We start from the raw sequence: 26,095 nt of genomic DNA on the forward strand, positions 1-26,095 counted from the left end.
GCAACTCTCCTTCCTCAGCCTCCCAAGTAGCTGGGATTACAGGAGCCCACCATCCTGGCCCAGCTAATTTTTGTATTTTTAGTAGGGATAGGGTGTCACCATGTTGGCCAGGCTGGTATTGAACTCCTGACCTCAAGTGATCCACCAGTCTCGGCCTCTCAAAGTGCTGGAATTACAGGTGTGAACCACCACACCCATCCAAGTCACATGTTTTATAAAGAATTAGGAGACATGAATTTGAATCCTTACCAGCTAGCTGGGTTGCCTTGAACAAGTAAAAGTCAAGTCAATTTCTTGATATGTTACCTGTACATATAAATACTGATTATAATAGCTATCACTTATCAATACACTCCTGTGTATCAGGGATTATATGCATATTAATCACAAATACTATAATAACAGTGTCAGATAGACATTATTTTCATTATACAGATCAAAATAGCAAGGCTCAGAGAAACTAGGTGTAACACTAAGGTCATAGGGTAACTGCAGGACAGGGTTGTGATTTGAAGCCAGGCTTGTCTGACTCACAGGTTTGGGCTATTTGCCTTGAAAGTGAGGGTTTATGTAGGGCATTCTCTAATTGGGTCATCCTGGAAATACAGACTAAGTATGTGATTTCCACAGAACAAAGCAGGGAGAGGGCCCTCCTCCTCTACACCTCTGAGGTAAGTCACATCTCAGTTCCTGTTGCTCCAAATGAATGCAGGCTGAGGCAATGGCAGGGACCCAGAGCCCAGGCCGGGAGACTGCAGGGATTTAAGAACTCGTTTACTTAGAACAGTGAAAAGGAAGTCAAGCGTGAACTTTCTGAGCTCCAAAGATATTCTCAGGGCCCATTTGCGAATAAGCATAAATCTTCAAATTTATCCAAAGTTTAGCAAATTCACAATGACAAATGTAACAGTTCCTCTAAATTGAAGTTCATCTCTTGGCAGTTTGGGAGGCTTAGAGAAAATGCCAGCAACAAGGACTTGGAAGGAAATAAATCTTTAGATTCCCTGAAAACATAGAGAGTTATTGTGGTAGACATATGGAGGACCCCATACCGCGTTAAGAAAGAAAATTTATAAATGTCAGCTTTGTAGCAGCAATGTCGGAGGGATTTCAGCAATCTACACTTAACTACAATAAGAAAAACAGGCTGCAGGTACACATTTACCATGAAGAACTAATTATTCTTAACCTGTGCTCTTTCTAGGAGGAGTGAATGAGGAGAGAGGGAGGTAAGTTTCCAGGATCCAGAGCAAGAGATTTGAATTTTTTTAAAACTCAACAGGGAATGTTTAGAGATTCTCTATTGTTAAAAAAAAAATAGTTCTGAATACTGGGGTTGTAAAGGGTCCGCAGTATGGGCCCCTATGGCAGAAGAGTTGAATTCTGCATCTTTTAAGACCTCACTTTTGTCATCTCTTCAATACTAATTGTTAATCTGACACTTGCTCCCAGGTTTGTAGTGAGGATGGAATGACACATGGTCACCCAGTCCTACTCAGCAAACATTAACCATGGGCTTTTCTCTATCACAGCAATAGGCACAGTGACTACAAAGGTGAATGGCCCACAGTCCACACCCTCAGTAAGCTTACAGATGGTCCTGATTTATGAAAGCATTTCATAACTGTAAAGCGTTATTAGAATGTTTATCATTTTAACTTATTAACTAATCCAATAGGTTATTATTGAACATATTTTTGAAAAACACCAAGATAAGAACCTACTAAATGTCTGACTCCATTTTTTGTTTTTTGGCAAATTATAATATCATAACAAGAAGCATTTACATGGGACTAAAAATTCAAATCTGTACCTGTCTCATTTTAGCCAAAACCATGGCTAATATAGGAGAGTCTTGATTTTTTTTCTTTTCCAAAGGGAAAGAGGTCATACATAAAACTGCAATTTTAAAAATGGAAAAATAGGTGGCCGGCTATGGTAGCTCACACCTGTAATCCCAGCACTTTGGGAAGCCAAGGTGCACCAGTCACTGGAGATCAGAAGTTGGAGACCAGCCTGGCCAACGTGATGAAACCCATCTCTACTAAAAATACAGAAATTAGCCAGGCATGGTGGCACATGCCTGTAGTCTCAGCTACTCAGGAGGCTGAGGCAGAAGAATCACTAGAACCCAGGAGGCAGAGGTTGCAGTGAGTCAAGATCATGCCACTGCACGCCAGCCTGGGCAACAGAGTGAGACTCTGTCTCAATAAATAAATAAATAATAAAATAAAAATGGGAAAATAGGAAGTGAAATGGAATCATGTGCATTTCTAATTTCCGGGAGAATGGATCTTTTCCTCAAGGTTCTGAATCAAGATTGTGCCAATTAAATGGTGGCCTGGTTGGCCACAAAGCCCAGAGCTAGGAATGGAAGGAAGACTATGGAAACACTAGCTGTCGGGAGCTGCAGCAGGACCTCAGGAACGATGCTGCAAACATCTAATGAGAAATAGAAAACTTCTTACAACTTGCATAACTAATGTCCATGAGGCAATGCTGAAGACGAGCCTGGATTTAATAAATCTTTTAGTATTTCCACAGCTGGGCCTGCTTACTCCGGGCTGGTGGACCATTTTCTTAAATAAGGCATGGCGCTGGTCTGACATTAGTTTAACAAGGTAATTATCAAGTGAAAAATAGCTGCCGCACTGCTGTGAACCTGAATAATAACTCTCATAATTACTGATTTTGGGCCCATCTTTTAAAAAAATAATAGAGCTCTAAGTACTAAAGCATTTTATAGGAAATACATTCCGGTACAGTGTCTAGAAGTGTGGAGAACTATTAAGGATATAATTAGCAGTTTATTTACATAATCAGTCCAACACCGTTTATCATTTCTCTTATGGTCCTATTGAAGGAAAGCAAATAAGCATGCGAATTAAGTTATTTTATGCAGGCAGATTTGAAAAAGAGAATTGTTATTAATTGTTTTAAAGCTTGAAAGTTGAACTTTTCTAACTGCCTCAAGTGAACGCTGAGTAAGTATAACTGAGTTTACCAAATGCTAGTACTTCGCATATATGACATGACAAACATTTCCAAAGGAACTTTTACACGGACAAATACATCTCTCAGCTAGCTAACTTTAATTTTTTGGAATATTTTCAAAGCCTGCATTAATGCTGAAAACACAGACACAAATAATTATCTTTTACCTGAGCACCATCTCAGGTGGTTGATTTTTATCTGGAATATGAGAGTAACATGGAGATACCATGGATACTATGTGTGTCTAGGAGGAAATAACCTCCCAAGCATTACTGACTGGGTCAAGCTCATAATTAGATTCTGAAAGAACTCTTGTTTTTTCATTATTTTCAGTGCAACAACCTCATCCTGACACAGCAAATGATGCATTTTTCAAAGTAAAACAAAGACAAACAATCAAATTGCAAATAAGATTATTCAAAGCCAGGAATAAGTCAGACATAAAGTATTTTTAGGGAAGTTTGTCAAAATAATGTAATGCTCTTATTGCTTTCAAGAAAATGGAGAACAGATTTTGTTGTGTAAGGAAGTAGTGGTGATGTGCTTCATTAAAAGGGAGGGGCTTTATTACCAGGCTCCCAGGTGACCTTACTTCCTCCTTTTTCAGATCTTCAAAATGATAATTAGTGTCATTATTGTCAAGTTCAAGTCCTCCTGACTTATTGAAAAGCCAAAAATATATATTGTGACAGGGAAGTTCCCACCAAAGAGTATCAAGGAGAATACCAATTGGGAAAGGACCAACTTCATAAAAATAAACAAGCACAGCATAATGGTTGTGTGAAGCTGATTCTCCTGGAATTAATAATAAAAGCAAAATACCTGAAGGCACCCAGTTCTGTGAGTTCCTGAATTCAATACTCCAATATTATTACCTTGATTAAATAATAAATAATGAAACACACCCTGATGGGTAATTTTGTCATGGAGCCTCTACATTCTTAATGAAATCCATCTGAACATTGCTTAATACAGTCGTAGAAGAGTGCTAATTTAATGTGACTTCAACAAATGCTTTATTTTACCTCATCTGCATAAATAAGGTGTGTTCACAACTCGAATACTTGACAAGAATGTGAAGATTAAGCTATACATTGGCTTATAGGGGAGGATACCTGGAATTGGCTCACTCCACTAAACCAAAATGTCACCAACCAGTATTACCTAAAACAAAATACTGCACACATGTCAGCATCTCAGCTGAACATTGATTTTTCCAAATGTTGTACATTTAAAAAATGGTAATAATGTAGCATTTGGAAATCACGTGTAAAAATAGAGTGTGAAGCATTATTAGGAACAGATTCATAAACAGAGGCAGAGGGTATCTATTATGAAAAGACATGGCTAAGATCTGCTTTGAAACAATAGTCCACTAGATCTTTAGCTCCTCCAAAGCAAGAGATTTTGTTCATTCATCTTCCTATCCCCAGGGCACAGAAAAATGACACATGGGAAGTCATTGAGGAAGGTTAAATAAATAAATAGGTGCTTCCACTGAAATTATACCCAGTAAGATGCATTCAATAAGATTCAAGTACCTAGTTAACCATTGCTGAGAACTTCTTATTCTGTAAAATTTGATGCCATAATTGGATTTACTAGGAGGTTGTGAGACTATGTGGTAAAATACTCTAGCAATCTCATCGTCCAAAGCGCCAAAGAAAAAAGAAAATCAGTCTTATCGTTGTAGGTTGGGTAGGCATAATTTTGGTTCTAAGTTTAAAATATGAGTCTCAAGCCCTTGTTCTTTTTATGGACAAATTTCCAGATTGCTCTATAATACAAAACAGGCTGTGGTCACCTGAGATTGTGATGGTGGAAACTTATTAAAATATGGGAAAAACCATAGGTTTAGTAATGTGCCTGTAGGCTAGATAATCAGAAATCTTGGGTCACATTTGTACTATTTGCCAGCACAGCATCATCTGTTCCATTTACAAATATCTATTTAAAGCTTTCTATTTGAAGGAAATCATGGTAGAGTCTTTTCTGTCATGAGTTTAAGAACTAAGGGTTTTAGAAAGTTAAAAAGAAGTCTTTGCCAGGCTTAATCATTTTCCACTAGGAGCAGACTTGATCAACACCCCCTTCTCCATGCCTCATTGTACTTTTTATATTTTTTAATTCTATTTTTGTCATAAAATTGCATGTATTTAAGGTGTACAACATGTTTCAATATACATATACTTAGTGAAATGATTACCACGATCAAGCAAACTAATACGGCTATATCCTTCTATAATTTTCCATTGTTGTTGTGAGAGCACCTGAAATCATCTCCTAGAAAACTCCTAATATATAATACAGTATTATTGACTATAGTCATTATGCTGTACATTAGGTCTCTAGTGCACCACAGAACTTTGCTTGCATTACTCTTGCAGGGTGGATGCTATTGCATTAGAGTTCATCGTTTATGGGTCTGTCTCCCTTGTTATACTGCAAGCCTCCTTGGGCAAGCCATATATATCACAGTCCTATGTGTGTGCTTAGCACCTGCCCGATGCCTGGCACAGTCAACTGTAGAAGGCCTGCAATACAGACTTTGGACTTAAACTCAGGTAGACTCTGACCTGCATCCTCACTTCCAATCTCTGCTGGGGCGTTTCTTTCTTTAGCTGGGGCTCATGAGTACAATTTCTGGACATAAACAGAAGCAAGACTTATGAATAAGAAGGACAGGTAGATCTCTTAGTCTTTTTCATATAATGCATCATGCTCACACCATACTGTAGCTGCTCTGGAATTGTCAAGATTTCACATTTGAACATGGACTGGGGTCCTTGAAGTAAAGCTGCCATATTTAACAAAGAAAACACAGGATGCCCAGTTAAACTTGAATTTCAGATAAATATCAAATATTGTAGTAGAAGTGTGTCTCAAGTACTACATTTGTTTACTTACATTTTATCTGGCAAACCTAACTTCAAAAAGATAAAAAGTTAAAGGTAAAAAGAGTCAGATAACGTGTTTCTTAACAATTTTTTTTTTTGTATTGTGTAGAACAGTTCTCTTCTCCAGTCCCCAAACAATAAATTCTGGTAGCAACACCTGTCACTGTGACAATGAAAAGGTTTGACACACTTTGTTTTACTCACTATGGGGTAGTGTTATTTTGGTTTGAAAACCATAGGGAATATACTCCATAAAACCGAAAGTCAGGACTCCGTGGATAACATAGTCACGCAGAGTCAGACAAAGAGCGCATAATTTCCATTTTCTGGTTGGTACCTCATTCAGACCTCCGAAACAAGCTCGTGAGGGCAGTCATAGATCTGACTTGCTTTTAAGCCTGTACATTTGACAATTTTAACCCCATAAGAAAAGATCTAACAACCATCTCAGATTTCATAACAGCTTGACTTGTATTAGGGGACAATAAAAACATACCATATCTGAAACAACAATTATAAATCTGATAATAATTATATCTTCAACTTTTACTGCACTTTAAATTCATTCAAAGCACTTTTCTGTCCATTATCTCATGTGATCATTAGTGTGGTATTTATCAGACATGAGAGAATGGAATGTCTGTTCAATTCAATGTTATGGCCAATTTGCAACTTCTGATACTATCAATTTGAAACCACAAATGGGAAGAGATGGGTCTCCTTTTTCTCTTTCAGAAACCTGTCAGTTCATCTATCAATTGTGGGCTTTCTCTCAAGTATTTTTTGTGACTAGTCCTAGATTTTCCATTAATGTCACAAGAATAGTCTCTTTCTGAGCAACTTAGATGATTATGCTAATTTAAGGTAAGAGTTTTAAATAAAATAAAATCAAAAGTAAATTTAAAAATTTGTGATGAACTGCCTTTCTCCCAAGAACTGTCTTGCCTAGGAAGGCAATGTCTGACAAACAGCAGGAGTTTAATGAGTTTTGAATGAATGAATCCATGAATGAATGAAGTAACAAATCAACTTCGAATGACAATCTGCTCTACTTCTAACTGAATTTGCTCCAAATCTCACCAGCCTAATGAAGGCTGCTGAAACGGACACTCACTAAAATCACACCATCAGTTCCCACTGCACTCCAGCTTGGGTGACAGAGTGAGACCTCATCTTTAAAATAAAAATAAAATAAAATCACAACATCAGAGGCTAGAGCCATCCGGAAACAATTTAATGGAATCCCATGCAAATAAATGCATGGTCTAGAGTCATCTGAGACAATGACATTTATGTTTTAAAGCAACCAAGATGCCACAGTCAGAGGCAAGAATCCATTCCTATAATTAACCCTCAAGGACTACTCTGAGGAAGTGCATTCTTTTCTTGAAAATAAATTTTTGAATGCAATCAAAATCAATTTCCTTTCCTCTGGTCCTCAGTGAACAAGTTGCAGAGCCCACTCTTTACATGTAACTTGCCCAAAGAAATTACCAGCACTTGAAAAATGTTCAGCAGTTCCTTGCTCAACAAAACAGGGGATGAAAAATCTCACTCTCTGTTGGGCAGATGGCGTAGTTGTGATCGTTTGGAACTTGTTTGTTCAAATCACCATTTACCATTAATATTCTTTTTTTCCCCAATTTGTCTTGAATTCTTGGTTCCTATATAGAAAGAAGACAAGACAAGTCTGTTCTGGTTCTGCCCCAAATCAGAGTTCTTCCCACTATGTGCCAAATAAATAATGGAAACTCTCCTCCACTGTAATTCTAAGTGGCTGTCATCTCATAGGTTTAACTCATTCATTTGTTCAGTCATTCATCCATTCATTAATTCATGCAGTAAATATTTACCGTGTGCTTTCCAAGAATGGCACTAAGCTAAGGTTACAGGTGCATCTCATTTAACCATCACAAGTACCCTAGAACGTTGGCATTATTATTACCTACATGTTACAGATGAAGAAACTGAGGTTAAGGTAGTTTAAGCAACATATCTAATGTCATCTTACATGCCTAACACCCAGCAGTTACGGTGGAGCAAAAATTCAAAATGAATCTGTGTGGATCCAAAGTCCATGATTTTTATCTCTATTCCAATGGATGGAAAAAAAAAAAGAATGAGGAATGTTTAGGGAAGCAAAATTACTTTATGGAGGACCAAGTCTGCAGAGCCAGCTGGCCATGCCTTCTGAGAAGGCTCACGAGCTTGAAGCAGTGGCCAGAGGAACCTGGGCCTTTCCAGGTTTCAGGTGGACACCATAAAGGCATTATTCCTAGAAAAACAACACGCTGGTTTTCAATTCTTGAGCTTGAAATCCCTTTCCCCATGTGCTGCAGTGCACTCTCCTTGCATGTAACTTTTTTAAGTGGCCACATTCCTGCCATAGTAGTCATTAAGTGTGGTGTCAAAACGCATTATGTATATTACCAAGGAGTGATTTTTTCCCAGAAACATATTTTAAATCATGTAATTGGAAATTAGAGAAAGAGAAAACTGAGAAAAAATGCTTTCAGAATTTCTATATAGCAAGCACAGTAAAAATACAGGCGGGTGAGGTCGAACCAATAAAAAGCAGTGGAAAAATAGTAACCAGAGACAGTGAAACTACTTGGGCCCATTGCAGAATTTCTCTACCTTAGGGGAACATGTCCAAAGACACAACACATAAAAATACACATCATAAGACAAAACTGAAGGACTTAGTCAATACTGCAAAGCTATTAGAACTTTCAGGAAAAACAAAGGAAGTAAGCAAAGACAATGTAAAAGAGAGACAGCAAGTGTAGCAACAGCTCCACAGAGGTGCGCATTTGATGTTCTTCAGACCATCTAATGAGCCTTGGTGACTGAGGAAAACAAAGGTACAGAGAGTGGTGACATTTCTTAAAACAGCTTTGCTCTTTTTGGAGAGTGAAATGTGCCCCAGCAGCGATGGAATAGCTTTATGGCTAGTGTGGCCATGAATGTGTGTGGTCCTGCTGGAAATCCTCATTCCAGCCAGGGAACGAAGGTCAAGACGAAATAACAAGTGTGTGATAGAGAATTACTGGGACCCCCTGCCCCAAACCACAAAAAGTAGTTAAAGAGTTAATGAAAATTGTATCTGCATTGTCCTAGATCTCAATCTACAGGAATCAACGTGCTGATTGGAATCCAATCTAATATGAACGCCCATCAGTGAGTTATGAAGCATTTTCAAAGGGATGGAAGCACCGCTAAAAACTTTACACGCACCATCCCATCAAACCCTTACATTTCAAATAAGGCCATTTAGAAAAAGATTCAGCTTTGCTAGAAGAAACAGGCTAACAGAAAGTGCTCTGAAACAAGGTGGCATTTTGGTAGTTACACCATTTCCCCGCTAACCTCCAAAGCAATGCCCATTTATGCATAGTTTAACCACGTGTTCTGGAGTCTTTTGCCCCACACATTCTTAATCACTGTTCCCCCCTCTACTCCCTTCTCCTGCTCACCACTTACCAGAAGTGAGAGTGGGTTTCTACACTTGAATGCTGGGAGCAGAATCTAATTTCCTCAGTCCTGCATTTCAGCAGGAACTGCCCAGCAAAGAGGTCGTACGGACTCCCACCTGGCCAGGGAGCCTCTGCATCAGGCTGTCCACGTTGTGAACTTAATAATTCCTGCCTAGTGGGAAGCCTTTTCAATGCACAGAAGCTGTGGTGAGGCCAGGCCATGCATATCAATGATAATAAATATTGATCATTCTATGCTTCAAATGGTCCTCAGCTCTTTGATTATAACATCTCATTTAATTTTCACAAGCCAGTGATGGTAGGGTTTTCTTTTTTTTGAGACAGAATCTCTCTGTTGCCCAGGCTGGAGTGCAGTGCAGTGGCAGGATCTCAACTCGCTGAAACTTCTGCCTCCCGGGTTCAAGCAATTCTCCTGTCTCAGCCTCCCAAGTAGCTGGGACTACAGGCACATGCCACCACGCCTGGCTAAGTTCTTGTATTTTTAGTAGAGACAAGGTTTCACCATATCAGCCAGGCTGGTCTTGAACTCCTAACCTTCGGTGATCCACCCACCTCGGCATCCCAAGGTTATAGGCATGAGCCACCGCACCCAGCTCAGTGATGGTAGTATTATACTCATTTGCCCATGAGAAGATGAAGTCTGTTTATCAAGCAAAGTGTGGTTTAAAGCACAATAAAGTTTGCACTGAACCTCTGTGCCCTTTCTTCTGCACCATCCAGACACTCAGCCCTGAATCGCCTGCCTGACATGAGCCTCAGGACATCCTTCTCCAAGTATCTCTCCCAGCAAGGAAATATTTTCCAAAAGAGTTGTGAACCACTAAGAATGTGGCTGGTGTGGACCTGGACACAGGCTAGGTCGGCTAAGAAGCATATTACCCAAATGGTGGTTGTGGCTGTCATAAGAAAGAATAGTGTGGGGCACAGTTCTGCTACATGCCTAAGAAAAGCAAAGGGAGATTAATATTGTGCTTGAAACTAACAGCAAGTGATCAGCCTAAGCCAAGACAGAGAAGGAAATAGCAACACTTCTTGCTGGACTTAGAACTGCAGAGCAGGTGCACAGAGGGCTTCAAGGAACCTGATACTTAGCTTCTTTTGTCTTCTGTTTCAGATAAAGGACAGTAATTATTTGGGACCCTTATTTCTGTTACCAGAAATGTGTGTGTTGATAAAATCATTTATTTTCCCTTAGCTATGACATGATGTAGGAATAGGGTGTGTGTGTGTGTGTGTGTGTGTGTGATGTGTGTGTGCATGTGTGTGTGTGTGTGTATGAGAGAGAGAGAGAGAGAGAGAGGGAGAAAGCTGACTTTGGAGTCAGCAAACCTGAGGCTCAGCCTCACCTGTGGGGCATCCACCTAACCTCTCTGGCCCAAGTTTCCATTTTTAGAAAGAATCCTTTTTAGCCCTAATGTTCTTTATTCTACTGACCTACTGCTAGGGAATTGTCTACCTCGGATCTTTTCTTTCGTAGAGTCCACCTTATCCAAAGGAAGAACTTCCTCCCTGGAAATGCCATCTTCTCCAGCTGCCTGAGTAGCACCTTCCTGGTCCAGGGCAGGGGCAGGCAAGTGGCCTTAGGGATGCGCAGTCAATTTCTTACATAGTCTAATAACCTGGCCCATCCTGAAGCTCTCTCCACAAATTACCACCTATGCTCTGAGAAAACATCAGTGGCTTCAGCCTGCCAAATCATATCCCACCTGGGTGGACACACCCTCATCAGGGGAGTGAAGGGCTTAGGAGATGGGGTGCATGGAGGAAGAGGGTAAATACTGAGGAGCTTTCTGAATTCTGAATGAAAGGTACAATATATCACCCAGGACATCATCATCTCTTAAATTATTATACTGCTGGGACTTTTGTTTCTATTAAAATCTATCAGAACAGCCAGGTGTGGTGGCTCACGCCTGTAATCTCAGCACTTTGGGAGGTCAAAGCTGGGCTGGTGGATCACTTGAGGCCAGGACTTTAAGACCAGCCTGGCCAACATCGTGAAACTCCATCTCTACTAAAAATTAAAAAATTAGCTGGGTGTGGTGGTGGGCACCTGTAATCCCTGCTACTTGGGAGGGAGGCTGAAGCAGGAGGATCACTTGAACCCAGAGGCAGAGGTTGCAGTGAGCTGAGATCATGTCACTGCACTCCAGCCTGGGTGACAGAATGAGACTCTATCTCAAAAAAATAAACAAAGATTAGATTATATCCCAGAGTTTGTCTGAGTATGCCAGAAGACCACCGTGGGTCAATTTCTTCCCGTTCAAAAAAGTCCAAAGATCTCAGTAAAAGATTGCTTTGCCAACATTTTACTTGATGATATAAACTTTTCTACAAATGTCTATTCATTTGTTCACTCGTTTATTCTTTCATTCAGCAAATACTTATTGAGCCACCTATTAAGCGTGAGTTCCTGAATTAATCTGAGAATTCAGCAATTAACAAAACAAAGCTCTCATCCACAAGGAAATAACAAAACAACAAATAAACAAGCAAACACAGATTACAGGATTTCTGGCCACTTAGTGATAAGGTATCATAGAGCCAAAAGGACCCCCCCTAGAAACCAGCAATGGGGAGGGAAAAGGAAAAGTTTTTCTAGCAAAGGCTTAAAAAAGCCTCAGCCAGAATATCTCTTATTTTAGTATGTGTGTAATTGAGGATTCTTTTTTTTTTTTTTTTTTTTTTTTTACAAATACAAATGCAATAGCCAAATCTTATTTTCCTCATCAGAAAAACAAAGCTTTCAGCTTCCTGGGAATCATTAAGGAAGAGCTGCAGCTTCCAGCCCCAGGACAGCCAGGCGTCTGCCTAGCCTGGCACAATGTGCCTGGACCTCGAACGGGTTAAAGTGGCAGCGCCTAAGCACAGAGTGCTGCATAAACAGTGCGCGTCAGGCGTTCTAAGCAAGCTTCATCTTCCTTGTCTCCCAGTCTTGAGCTGTCAATCAGCTGTCACCAGCCCGCACATCAGCAGCGTGTGCACATCACCAGGCTGTCAGCAAGGCAGCTGATGAGACTCGGCTCAAGACCGTCAATCATCTTTGTTTCTCTTCTCCACTCGGGAAATATTTTGGCTTGGAGAAACAAAGAAACCTGGGCAACAATGGCTCGTAGTCAGGCATTTACTCCTGTACATGGAGATAAGATCTTAAACAGGCGATGATCATGCATCACTCTCAAATGATGCTGGGGTGGGATGGACCAGAGGGAAGAGTCAGACTCTGTTGTATTAGGACATATTTTAAAACTGTAATTCTAGTTCCCTGAGCAGTCCCTGATGGATTCCCGAACCAACAAAGCACAGGAACATAAAACAATGATAACTTGAAACTATCCGAGCTTATGCCTCAGAAAAAAATAACGTGGTTCAGAGGATGGATGACCGCTTGGTTAGAAATTATACGCCATTGATCAGGCAGCTTTTTGAGCAGGGAGTAATTGTTGGACTGCTGAGTTCATTTATCTCCCAGGGACTTCTGAAACACCTCTCTAGGGCTTGAGGCTGCTGGGGGGCACCCACACACCGGAGAGTAAGTTAACTCAGCAGGACTCCTGTGAGGTAGGCTTACCAGTGCTTGCACCAGGAGTCGCTTTGTTGAATATAAAGGTGCTTTAAACAGCTCATTTTCTAATATACTACTTGCCCCTCCTCTCACCTAAAATACTGATTAGAAATGTCCCACAACCTTAAAAGTCTATGAGACACAAATATAGAGATGTTCCTGGCAACCAGTTTCAGTTGGGCAGCAAGTCTGCTCGGCTGCTCTCCGCTATTTAACACTATTGAAAAATCACCATGTGTATATATTAGCATAAATAATCAGCTAATTATGCAATCAATGCTACTAGTATAGTTGTTAATAGTATGCAAATAGCACCAAGTTGCCTAAAGCCTCCCCCAGTTTTTTTTCAAATTGTTCCCTAGTGGCTTTGAAATAGATTAGCAACAATCACAGCTTTCAATCCTATGTATCAAGAACCCTATTACCTGTCAATTTTTCAAATGTTCTGGATTGATTCATTTATACCATGGCTGGTTCCTTCATCATTGTGACAGTGGGGATGTTTTTCTTCTGATGGATTCTTTCCTACGTGCAACACTGATTTCTAAAAACGCATCTCTCTCTGATCTAACTGGACATTAATTGCTTTTGTGCTGATGCATCTATGCCTCCTGGTCTGATAGCACAACTAGCAAATCTGATCTCTGACAAGTTGGCTGAACCTAATCAGGACAGATCAGCTGTTACCCAGGGTGCCACAGGCTGTAAGCTGAGGATCTTTACAGAGTTATCACTTGCCTGAAAGACAAGGAACGATAATTCTGTCAACACTAATCCCAAACTATATGTTCGAAGCAACTGTGGCTTCTCCCCAACCCAAGAAAATATAGCACTTGTCAAGTAAATACCTGAGATAATTGATAAGACGGAATTAGAAGGATGTGGCTGATACAGTGACAGTAGGAAGGTTTTTTTTTTTTTTTTAAGAACCTTCAGAAGCAGAACATTGGATGTCAAGTGTGAACCGTCAAGGATAAAAGGGTGGCAGAGAAGAGATGCATGGAAACTTTCCATCATTCCGCTCCCACTCATCACTGGGTGACTTGGTTCATATTTGCTTTGCTCTCTAAACAGGCAAATACCCAAACATTCTAAGCCTGGAAGGAAATCTCTCAGAGCCAACTCGGGCCGCCACCCGGTGACAATGACTTGATGGGAAGCAAGAACACTGTCAGGAGTGGAGGTATTATTGTCAGGCTGTCAGCTCTGTGCTATTCTCTGAAGACCCCTGTGGTTTTCTTACAGGAACAAAAAGAGGCAATATTAGAAAAATAAACTTATTTCTTACTGTATCGCTTTGGTCCATCTTCCAAACAAAATGAAAGGGTTAATGTGGCGTCATCTTCAAAAAATTCAGTGGCAAATGCATCCCACCAGAGGTTGTCACTATCCTGCAAAGAGACAGATCATTTATTTAACAGGCAAGAGTGGGAAATATCTCATAGAGGAAAAGAAAAGGGAAGAGAAAGAAAAACCCAGTTGCTGCTTGCTCGTTACTTCACATATATGTGTGGGTGTTCTAGGAAAGGATGGGTGGGTGGGTGGTCACTCTTTAAATTAATTGCCTCAAATTCCAATTCAATAAGTGAGCTAAAAACCAACCAAATGAAAATTAATTCTCCATGACATATTTGGGGAGATTTAATAAATGTGCTATAAAACAAAATGTGATGTTTTTTGACAAAAGGGTTTGCATTTAATGTAAAATACACTTAGCATTTTTTCTCTCTCTCACTCTCTGTCTCTCTGCTTTTTTAAGAGTTCATTTTTATAAATAGACACCAAAATATTACAACCAGGTTAAACATAATTTTAAAACATAATTTAATCAAAAGAGATATTCCTGGCTCTACTGCATGCAAATAATCCTATAAAAGATACAGGTGTAGACACGTCGATGTATGGATGGATGGATGGATGGATTGAGAAGTTCTCGGACAAGTAGTTATCACGTATATATGGACTATTCTTGTTTTAAGAAGATAGGCAACCACTAGCTTGTTTTTAAAAAGATTATTAAAAATAGAGCAGTTCAGCAGAATGCAAGCCATCCATATGAATTCTGTTTGTTTGACTTGGGGTTGAATGTTTCTCTTGCTCATGCAGAAAACGCTTTGGAAGCGGCCCAGTTTAAGGCAGTTAGAATCACTGTTAATCTCCAAGGGGAGAAGATGGCCCCCTCTCACAGTGAATTAAGAAGGTTATACAGAGTGTCATATTTACAGGAGGAGTCACATCCCAGCCTAATTCTCCGTATAGAACCCAATTTATCCCAAAATTCTTAAGCACCATGTTTTTCCAGAGAATTGTGAGTTCAAGACAAGATGCATCCCAGCTGCCTGTCAGATGGAAGGGGAGACAAAAAGGGAATTGCCACTCCCCACGTCATAGTCCCACTGCTGGGTCCTGGCAGAGATACCACAAGCCTCTCTTCTTCCCATTAAGTTGTTCTGCTTATGACAACATTAAGTTGTTGTCACTGGCAGGCCTCAGGAATGAGCCCTCAGTCCCAGCAAGAATAATTAAGGAGCCACGGAAGACTGATGCCGCCCTCTCCTTCAGAAAAGAAGAAGCTCAGACAAATGAATTTTTCTGTCTCTCTTTGGCTTCCTTCCAATCACCATAGCAAAAGCCAATCCTTTTCTCAGTAAAACAGGGTAGATATGAAACCACCAAAGAGCAATGCGTGGATCCACGTACAAACTACTCTGCTTTTTCTCCTTTCAGAAACAAAGAAGTATTGGGTACTTATCTATGTGCAGGCCTTCAGAATGCTGAATAAGAGACTGGTCCCTACCCTCAAAGGGCTTAAAACCCACTCGCAGAAGACAATCACGTGAGCAACTAAACAGGCAGCTTCACTCCACATCTGAGACATGGCACATGTCCTCAATGCTCTGGAAGCTTGTGGAGCTTTTAGAAAACTCAGTGGGCCTAGAAGTGGGCCTAGAAGTGGAGGAATCTGCCAGGGAAAGAAACCCTATTCAGAAGACTGGATACTTTGGTTTATTTGACTTTAAATCACTACACAGATGGAATAAGAGTCACAGTTAACATTTACTGAGTGTTTACCACATGCCAAGCACTAGTCTAACGACTTTATGTGTATTTTCCTACTTAATCCATGCTACGAATCCATTTCTTCTCTCTCTCTCTCTGTGTGTGTGTGTATTTCTCTTCAATACAAATATAATCTTCTTGTACACAGGGGTTTTATTTTGCTTGCTGCTTTATCTCCCAGCCCCCAGAACAGTGTCTAGCCCATGGTATTACTAATAAAGGCAGCTCAATGAATGAATGAAGCTGCTCACATTATCTCTACTTTACAACTGCAGAAACCAAGCTAAGGTAGTAAATGTCATTTGCTCCAGTACACTCAGCAAATAAATGTCACAGATGGAATTTAAACTCAGACCACTGGACATCCCGGACCTACCCATCCTCTGCTCTGCACAGCAACCTGCCACATTTCCCTGACAGTCTTTGTGAGGGAGAGGTTGGGGTTCAGCAAGAGGGGAGAAAGAGTGGAAAGGAAATATTTAGTCTCAGGTTGGTTTCTTTGCTGAGCTCCTTGCCTTATTGTAGGAGGACTCATGCAGGCTTGTAGCCAGGACTCATGCTCAGGATACTGCCTGGAGCTGCATACTACAGCAGTTGGTAATATATCATGGCGGAATTCAGTCCTGCGGGCAACACTGCCTCTTCCCAGCTACGTGAACTTAGCAACTTATTCTACCTTTACCAGCCTATCTGCTTGCTTAGAAGTTGATGATAACAATAACTATAACTATATAGTTGATGATAACAATAATAGTAACTATCTGGTAGCACAGATCTGAGGATTAAATAAATTAGAAGGTATAAAGTACTCAGGAGAGCACCCCAAAGATAGTGAAGATCAATAAAATCCTCCTTCCCTGCCTCTGTCTACTATCTTTTAATATCATATCTAGGGCAAGAGACATTCCCCTTTATAAAGAACTGCATTGAAAATGAACTTTATGGCCAGGTGCAGTGGCTCACACCTGTAATCCCAGCACTTTGGGAGGCCAAGGTGGGTGGATCACCTAGGGTCAGGAGATTGAGACCAGCCTGACCAACATGGTGAAACCCTATCTCTACTTAAAAATACAAAAATTGGCTGGGCATAATGGCAGGCATCTGTAATCCCAGCTACTCAGGAGACTGAGCCAGGAGAATAACTTGAACCTGGGAGGTGAAGGTTGCAGTGAGCCGAGATTGTGCCACTGCACTCCAGCCTGGGCTATAGAGTGAGACTTGGTCTCAAAAAAAAATGAACATTATAAAACAGTCTGTTTATAAATCAAGCACCTTTCCCTATCACTTCAACCATTAGCAACCCATTTTCCTGGCAATAGCATCTGTTTACGACACAGTTAAAAATCTGAATAAAAATTTATTACTTCTCATTTATTTTGCACATTATTCAGAGGCCCAGTGACTGAATCCCCTCTGTATTAATTTGTTTTCACACCGCTATGAAGATATACCCAAGACTGGGTAATTTATAAAGGAGAGAGGTTTAATTGACTCACAGTTCAGCATGGCTGGGGAGGCCTCAGGAAATTTACAATCACGGTGGAAGGAGAGGAGAGGAATGAGTGCCCAGTGAAGGGGGATGTCTCCTATAAAACCATCAGATTTCATGAGTTAGTGAAAACTAACTCACTATCATGAGAATAAGATGGGGGAAACCGCCCCTATGATTCAAGTATCTCCACCAAGTCCCTCCCATCACACATGGGGATCATGGGAACTACACAGTTCAAGATGAGATTTGGGTAGGGACACAGCCAAACCATATCACCATCTATTTTCTGATAATATAACTCTTGATCTCTGACATTTCTGCTGGAAAATGAACCACTGCAAGGCAAAAGCCAAGAGAAATGCTGGCTGACCTGAGGTCGCTGAGAGAAAAGAAAGTACTCAAGTTACAGTGAGGTTCGAGAAATGTCTATGAGCAGTGTTACAGGTTCCACAGGGCCTAGATACATGAGTTTTGGCAGTAGTTGAAAGAGACATAATGATCCAAGAATGAGAAATGTCATATGATTCAAACTAGCTTCAGTGGAACATGGAATGAGTCAGCATCTCAGGAAATTTCAGAACAGATTTGCTGGGAGAATGGGCATATTAGGTAACCCCACACACACACACACACACACACACAAATAATTGGTTTTGGTCACAAATGTTGTAAGAACATCTTTGAACAAAAATGTCACATTTAAGTTTGTAGTGCCAGGCATATAATAAGTAGATAAAATAATATTTTTGTTTGGCTGATAGGAGAAATTAATAGATGGATGCATGGATGAAATTTTTTATTGTGCCATCACACACCCAACTCAGGGAAGTCACTCTACAAAATTGTCCAGAGATTCTGATTATGGACCCTACTTTGTCTCTTGGCCAATAATTTTAAACTGGCATGAAAATGACGTGCTGTATATTTAAACTGCAATTTTCAACCCCCCCACATGTGAATGCACGCACACACACACACACACACACACACACACATATTTTGAATTAGTCTTTAGTTATGACAGAACAAATGTTTATGTGGGAAGGGAATAAAAGGAGTAGAGATTTAATCCAAAAATTGCTAAGTGTTGGGTATAGCCAGTCTTGTGTTGGCTGTATATGAAGGAAGCTGATTATGGAAAGAACACATTTTGGGGGCCCTGGGTTAACGATAGGATCTGTAACTCAGAATTTTCTAAGTGCTTTACATGTATTACACCATTTTATATTCACAACTACCCTATCTGCTACCAAGGGGCAGAGCAGGCAGCCTTATAGAGAACTTATGTCCTTAACTTCTATATTATACTGACTGGCACATATAAATTCTGCCCCTTAATAATTCGACGACCTCAGTCAATTCACCTAAATTCTTTGTATCTGTTTGCTCATTGGGTAAGTGGGAATAATAATCTCGGTGGGCTGCGAGGACTAAAGGGAAACTGCCCAGCATATCAACTATTATTTTCATCATTATCTCATTTAACCCTTAAGATAGTCATAGAGAATCTAAAATTCAAAAAAGGTAAGCTACTGAATAAAATTCAGAAAGCAAGAAAATGATGAAGCTGAAGTTCGCATAACAAGTCTGCCTAACTCCAATACATGCTTTTTTGTAGATAATTCTACTTAAAAAGTTATTTCCTGGCTGGGCGCAGTGGCTCATGCCTGTAATCCCAGCACTTTGGGAGGCTGAGGTCGGTGGATCACCTGAGGTCAGGAGTTTGAGACTACCCTGATCAACATGGAGAAACCCAATCTCTACTAACAATACAAAATTGGCCAGGCGTGGTGGTGCATGCCTGTAATCCCAGCACTTTGGGAGGCTGAGGTCGGTGGATCACCTGAGGTCGGGAGTTTGAGACTACCCTGATCAACATGGAAAAACCCAATCTCTACTAACAATACAAAATTGGCCAGGTGTGGTGGTGCATGCCTGTAATCCCAGCTACTCGGGAGGCTGAGGCAGGAGAATCGCTTGAACCCAGGAGTCAGAGGTTGTGGTGAGCCTAGATCAAGTCATTGCACTCCAGCCTGGGCAACAAGAGCGAAACTCAGTCTCAGGGAAAAAAAAAAAAAAAACGTTATTTCCCACTTTAGGTTGAAGACCAAAAATTGTTTACAAGAGTTAGAGGAAGACGTCAGCATTGACTAGAGGAAATTTCCTCCTTCAACCTTTCGGAATTCATACCCTTTTCCCCACCTTCACATGGTTTTCCTGATGGTAAATCTCCTTTTGGAACACTTCTTGCTTCCATTCTGTTGTCTGGAATAGTTCCTCGGATCAGTTAGGCAATTTTGCAGAAATAACATGCATAATAAAGAGATTATGAGTTTAGGGAATGGCTAAGACCTCTGCTGGGCCAAACAGAATTCTCTGGCAGAAGATCAACAAGTCTTCTGATAGAAACTCAGTTCTTGGTGACACAGCTACCCAATGAGTTGTGAAGAATCATTACAAAAAAAAAAAATCATTCCCTCCATTTTCCAAGTTTCATTGTCAGTCATCTAGAGTGATATGGACCCTGGAACAGAGAGGATACCAGCACTTTGCTTGGCCACATGTGATGAAGAAAAAGAGACCATGGTCATTTGAAAGAAACTGTATTAGTTAAAATTCTGCAATTTCATGTACAGGCTGGCAGTTTCACCTGCTGACTGTAAACTTAAAGCCAGCATCATTGGAGAAACGGAAGAACCACAAAAATGGCCCTTTCTCCTTTTGGATCTGGCAATGCGGCCAAGTTCAGCAACACAGCCAGTAGGAGGCTGCGTGAGTTAAGTTATCAAGGCTGTTTTAATGAAGGATCCCATAGGGCAGCTCACTAAATCTGGTTTCCCCTAAAATTTGGAGGTGAAGCAGGGTGCAACTGACCACTCTTACTGCACTCACATGATCATCCCAAGTCAGACTAACTTGGAGATTACAGGAGGTGCACTGAGACTGACCAGTCTCATCTTTGCCCAAAAGATAAAGATCAACCTTTTGGGACTTCCAAGTAAAGGGTATAAGCACATGCTCTTAAAACACAACCACGAGTCTGATATCTTGTTCCCAGGTGTATTGGATGGCACACACATCTGGGACTGGCAGATATGAGAGATACAACATTTGGTGCATCTAAGCTAAAAGAGATTCTATCCAGAGGAAAAAAACATTCTTACCATGCCAGAAAGGATCCAGCATTCAGGAGCCCTGGAGTTGGCCTCCCAGCTGTGCGTGTAGCCAAGGACCTCCAGCAGCTCACCCTTCAGGATCAAGGGCTCCTTGTCAACTTTTTGTGCCTCCCTGCCTTTGCATATGTCATTCTTTTGACCTGCAATGTCCAGCAAAGGCCAAGATCCAGTTTGTGGGCCCCTCTTTCACTGTCTCCTGTACTAGGAAATCTTGACAACTATACTCCCAATGGAGTGTATGTGAAATTATCATGGAAACCTTACCTTGGAATACACATTTTCCTAAAGTTCTGACAGCTCCAGCAGACTAAGTTACTTAAGAATAGGGAATGGGTACTACGTATCTATCCATCCTCAGCAGAATTCTCCTACAAATTAGTACCCAACAGTGGAGTAGAAAAAGGGACTAAACGGATGAGACCCTACCCACACAGTGAGTTAGATTCTTTCTCTATAATTGCAGAAATCTTAAAATCTAATCTCAGTGGCTAGGGGCCAGGACAGTGTTTGAGCGAAATCTTCTTTCTGTCACATCACTGATATCTTATTTCACATCAATAGAATGCCCCAGACGTGCATGTCAGAAGTTCATATGGAGGCAGAAATTTTTTTAAAATTATCTTACTATCCTGCCATGCTATTGAGCCATTTTTGGAGTATTATACATCTCAGTGAAATGTTGGTGAAGATTTCTTGTAGCACATGAATGCACTTGACTGCCTGTCATTAAACAAGCCAAATTTTACTTTATTAATTTTACAAATAGAGAACAAAAGAGAATATGGCGAAGACTCCTGGGCCCATTACCCAGAATTAATAATTATTGCAATATTATTTCATTTTCCTTTTCTAAAGCAATTAAAAGTTACAAATATAAATAAATGTTCTGGTTGCACTGTTTTTCTCTCTCCTTGCTAAACAACTGTCTCATGAAAACCATATGGGTCTCCACCTTTTATATTTAGATACATGAATGATTCCATTCATATATAGTCCTATATTGTTTTTAATATTCTATTTACATGATAGGATACATTATGTTTTCTTCCTTAACTGTGATTTGTTTAAATTCAACATTGTGTTTGGAGACCTATCCAATTTATTTTTTATTTTATTTTACTTTTTTTTGAGATGGCATCTTGCTCTGTCACCTAGGCTGGAGTGCAGTGGCGCAATCTTGGCTCACTGCAACCTCCACTTCCCAGGTTCAAGCAATTCTCCAGCCTCAGCCTCCCAAGTAGCTGGGATTACAGGCACCTACCACCATGCCCAGCTAATTTTTCTTTTTTTGAGATGGTGTTTCAATCTTGTCACCCAGGCTGGAGAGCAATGGCACGATCTCAGCTCACTGCAACCTCTGCCTCCCAGGTTCAAGCGATTCTTCTGCCTCAGCTTTCCTAGTAGCTGGGACTACAGGCACATGCCACCACGCCCAACTAACTTTTTGTAATTTTTAGTAGGGACAAGATCTCACTGTGTTAGCCAGAATGATCTCAATCTCCTGACCTTGTGGTCCACCCGTCTCAGCCTCCCAAAGTGCTGGGATTACAGGTGTGAGCAACCGCACCTGGCAATTTTTGTATTTTTAGTAGAGACGGGGTTTCATCATGTTGGTCAGGCTGGTCCTGAACTCCTGACCTCAAGCAATCCACCCGCCTCAGTCTCCCAAAGTGCTGGAATTACAGGCATGAGCCACTGCACCCGGCCCCAATTTATATATTGGGTCTCTCTTTCCCTATATAAGCTACATACTAATGTACTGAATAAATATATGGTAATACATTTTATTGAAACATTTTGCTACTAATAATCTCCAGATAGTTCCTAATATTTTGGTCATCACAACAATGCTGCCATAAATGTCTCTGTAGTTTTCCTTCATGCTTGTAAGTAGGAATTTCTCTCAGGCATATGCTGAAGTGAACATGCATAGACATAGGGTTTGTACTCGTCTGTATTTTGGTCCTTTCATTAGGAGGTCCCTGTACTTTTATATTAAAAGCATCTGGTCTGATTGATGCATGGGTAGAGATTCAAAGAGTACTGTTAAGCAATATATTTCCAACTGGAATCTAGTAGCAGGAGCAGCATAATTGCAAAACAGAGACCAGCTCTGCTGGGAGAAAGATGAACATCTAGAAGTCCAAAAAAGATGCAAAAACGGAGTAACACTACTAAGAATACTACAAGTTTGCCTATCATTCTCTTAAAAGAGGAGTGTATATTAAGGGCTTCATTAACCAAAATGAGGATTATTTCCTGACACCGACACAAAAAAGCAAGCATGGCTTTTCCGTGGCCCTCCACGATGACTCATGGATCAGGAGTCAAATGCCCAAACCCGTGTGTGCATTGGGCTCTGTGCACCTTGCCTCAAGGCTTCTGATCTGGGACAGGACTCTTCCCAACAGACCGGTACTTCCAATTCTTGCTGTTGTTTAGTATCTGAACTGTGCATGACGAGTGTTTAGTGAATATTAATGAGTAAAAACTGAGTTCTTTTCCCCAAAGCTAGAAAGTAACAATAACATACAGCAGCCTCCAGGTAAATAAAGATGAAATTAACTCAGCCTGAATACAACAGGGGAAGTGGTGTTGACAATTCTTCTATATTTTAATTAGGTAAAAATACCGTCGAAACTTCTTTATTCTAAACAATCCCCTATAAGCATTTGTGCTATTACACTCCTTGGTCCTTTTGTCCCACCTCACAGGTGAGCCCAAATTTCATCAGCAGCCTAATCATGTATCAGGATGAGACATACACTGATGTTAAACAGAAGAAGAAAGTCTTAATTATGTTTAAAAATCCACTGAAGGATTTTGCTTCCACCCTGGATTCTCTCCTGTTCCCAACCCTATTCCTCTTCACCAAAAACAGGATCCTGGTGCCAGGGCTGCCCCCTGGCATCTTTAACTTAAGCACTGACAGGTTACGTGGGATTTTTGCCAGAGTAATTATTTTTCAATTCAACAATAATGAGAAATTACCATGGCAACCACTTGTCACGTGGCACACATACACCCCCTCCAAAGAATGAACCGTACTTAAAACATCTATTCCTTGGAAATGTGTGGGTTTTTTTTATTATTAAAATAAACTTAAACAGGTCAAAGTGGAGAGCATTCTGAAGGGGTCTGAAAGCTGGGAGATGGGAGGGCATTGACTTTCTTCAGTATCTTGTGGTTCTAGAAAACATGAGAATGTCTTATCTTATAACTATACTCTCTTGTACACACACACTTAAATAACACTATTAATTTGAGGCTTACTATTTTGGTCACTCCTGTGTTACATGCATCAGCTAACCTTTCTCAGAAGACACTGAAGAAAGAATAAATTTGCCTGAAATGACCGAGGCAGAAGCACACTTGCGACCCTTGCTCTCTTTACATTTCTTTTTCTGACACATCCAGATATTGAGAAAGGAGACAAAAAATATCCCAAACCCCACGTCTTCTGCCTTTCCTTTTCCTAGAGTCCCTCTCACACTAAAGGAAGCTCAGGTCTTTTGTTTTCCATGACTGTAACTGTGTTTTTGATTCCTCAATCACTAGCCACCCTTTCTCCAAAACCGAGGGTCTATCTCAAACCATGTTTATTTTGAATCAGTCACACTTAATAATAATAGTCAACAGTTAAGTGGCACTTATTGTATGCTAGCCACCGTTCTGAACTCATTACACATTGTAAACTCCTTAAAACCTCACCATGACACAGCTATCAAGTTGTGCATGGGCAAGAAGGAGTTCAACACCAGGGACTCTGGCTAGCAAGTTTAGACTCCTGAACACTCCATCCTGATGTTCCTTTATTCAAAACAATATTCTCTAAAATATCTGTCTTCTTAGTTGTTTCAATATCCAATCAATGCCAAGTACACTGAATGTTTGGGTCTCTGTCTGGAACAGGCAGCCCAAGGCAAGGATTTCCATCGCACCCATGGAATTCGACTTGGAGACACACAAATAAAAGTCATAAGGTAAGATCATTTGCTCTTACCCGCTGGTAACTGCACAGGCATGAAAAGGATGCAGAGAGGGAATTTTAAATCTCCCCTTTTTACTTATCTTTATGAGATTTTTTTTCTTTTTGAGACAGAGTTTCACTCTTGTTGCCCAGGCTGGAGTGTAGTGTCACAGTCTTGGCTCACTGTCCTGGGTTCAAGAAATTCTTCTGCCTCAGTCTCCAGAGTAACGGACTACAGGCGCAAGCCACCACGTCCAGCTGATTTTTGTACTTTTAGTAGACACGGGGTTTCACTATGTTGACAAGGCTGGTCTCCAACTCCTGACCTCAGGTGATCTGCCCACCTCGGCCTCCAGTGTTGGGATTACAGGCATGAGTCACTGCACCCAGCCCTATGGGATCTTTTTCTCTCTCTCTCTCTTTTTTTTTTTTTTTTTTTGAGACGGAGTTTCAGTCTTGTTTGCCCAGCAAGGAGTACAATGGCACGATCTTGGCTCACTGCAACCTCCACTTCCCGGTTTCAAGCGATTCTGCTGCCTCAACCTCCCAAGTAGCTGGGATTACAGGCATGTGCCACCATTCCTGGCTAATTTTGTATTTTTAGTGGAGATGCGTTTTCTCCATGTTGGTCAGGCTGGTCTCGAATTCCTGACCTCAGGTGATCCACCTGCCTCAGCCTCCCAAAGTGCTGGGATTACAGGCATGAGCTGGGATATTTTTTAAAAAACAAAACAACTCATGACCCGGCATGGTGGCTCATGCCTGTAATCCCAGCACTTTAGGAGGCCAAGACGGGTGGATCACCTGAGATCGGGAGTTCGAGACCAGCCTGACCAACATGCAGAAACCCCATCTCTACTAAAAATACAAAAGTTAGCCGGATGTGGTGGTACCCACCTGTAATCCCAGCTACTCAGGGAAGCGGAGGTTGCAGTGAGCGGAGAGCATGCCATTGCACTCCAGCCTGGGCAACAAGAGCGAAACTCCATCTCAAAAAAAAAAAAAAAAAAAAAACCTCATGACTGAATTTTTCTTCTCTGATTCTCAACTAAGATTTGTTCACTCTCAGTGAAATTGCATTTTATTTAACAGTAAACATTAGTTATTTTAACTGATAAATTCTAAAATGGTATGTTATCAACAGCAAATTGTGTGTTTTGAGAGGGCATCTGGGGTTTCACTCACAAATCAAGGCCTCCCTTTTAGAAGGTGCTCACTATTGTTCCCTGTCTAGTGCAAGGGGGTGCTACATTGAGAAAGCGGCATATTAAAATGCGCGGAGAGACAGGACTTGGCATCCAGTAGCCACAGCTCTTCATTAGAAGTTACATCAGTGGTTTCTCCTCCAAAGACCTGAGAAATTGATGTATTTGAATCTCCATCTTTGATCCACAAAATCAGTAATTAATTCTGAGCAGTCCAAACAGAAATGTTAGTTAGAATA

The 26,095-nt window shown here is 40.8% G+C and overlaps 1 protein-coding gene across 9 annotated transcripts in view; it reads right to left on the reverse strand.

The window, feature by feature from the left end:
• LDB2 (LIM domain binding 2) overlaps positions 1-26,095 on the reverse strand; it is a 392,474-nt gene that overhangs the window by 230,222 nt on the left and 136,157 nt on the right. For all 9 annotated transcript variants that reach the window (XM_012472395.2, XM_012472392.2, XM_012472390.2 and 6 more), the window contains exon 2: positions 14,242-14,344. In XM_012472395.2, coding sequence (XP_012327818.1) covers positions 14,242-14,344 — 103 coding nt within the window. The remainder of the gene's footprint in view (positions 1-14,241; positions 14,345-26,095) is intronic.

Source organism: Aotus nancymaae, unplaced genomic scaffold (assembly GCF_030222135.1).
Source record: "Aotus nancymaae isolate 86718 unplaced genomic scaffold, 86718_ANA_hifiasm-v0.15.2.pri h1tg000006l, whole genome shotgun sequence".
Lineage (NCBI taxonomy): Eukaryota > Metazoa > Chordata > Mammalia > Primates > Aotidae > Aotus > Aotus nancymaae.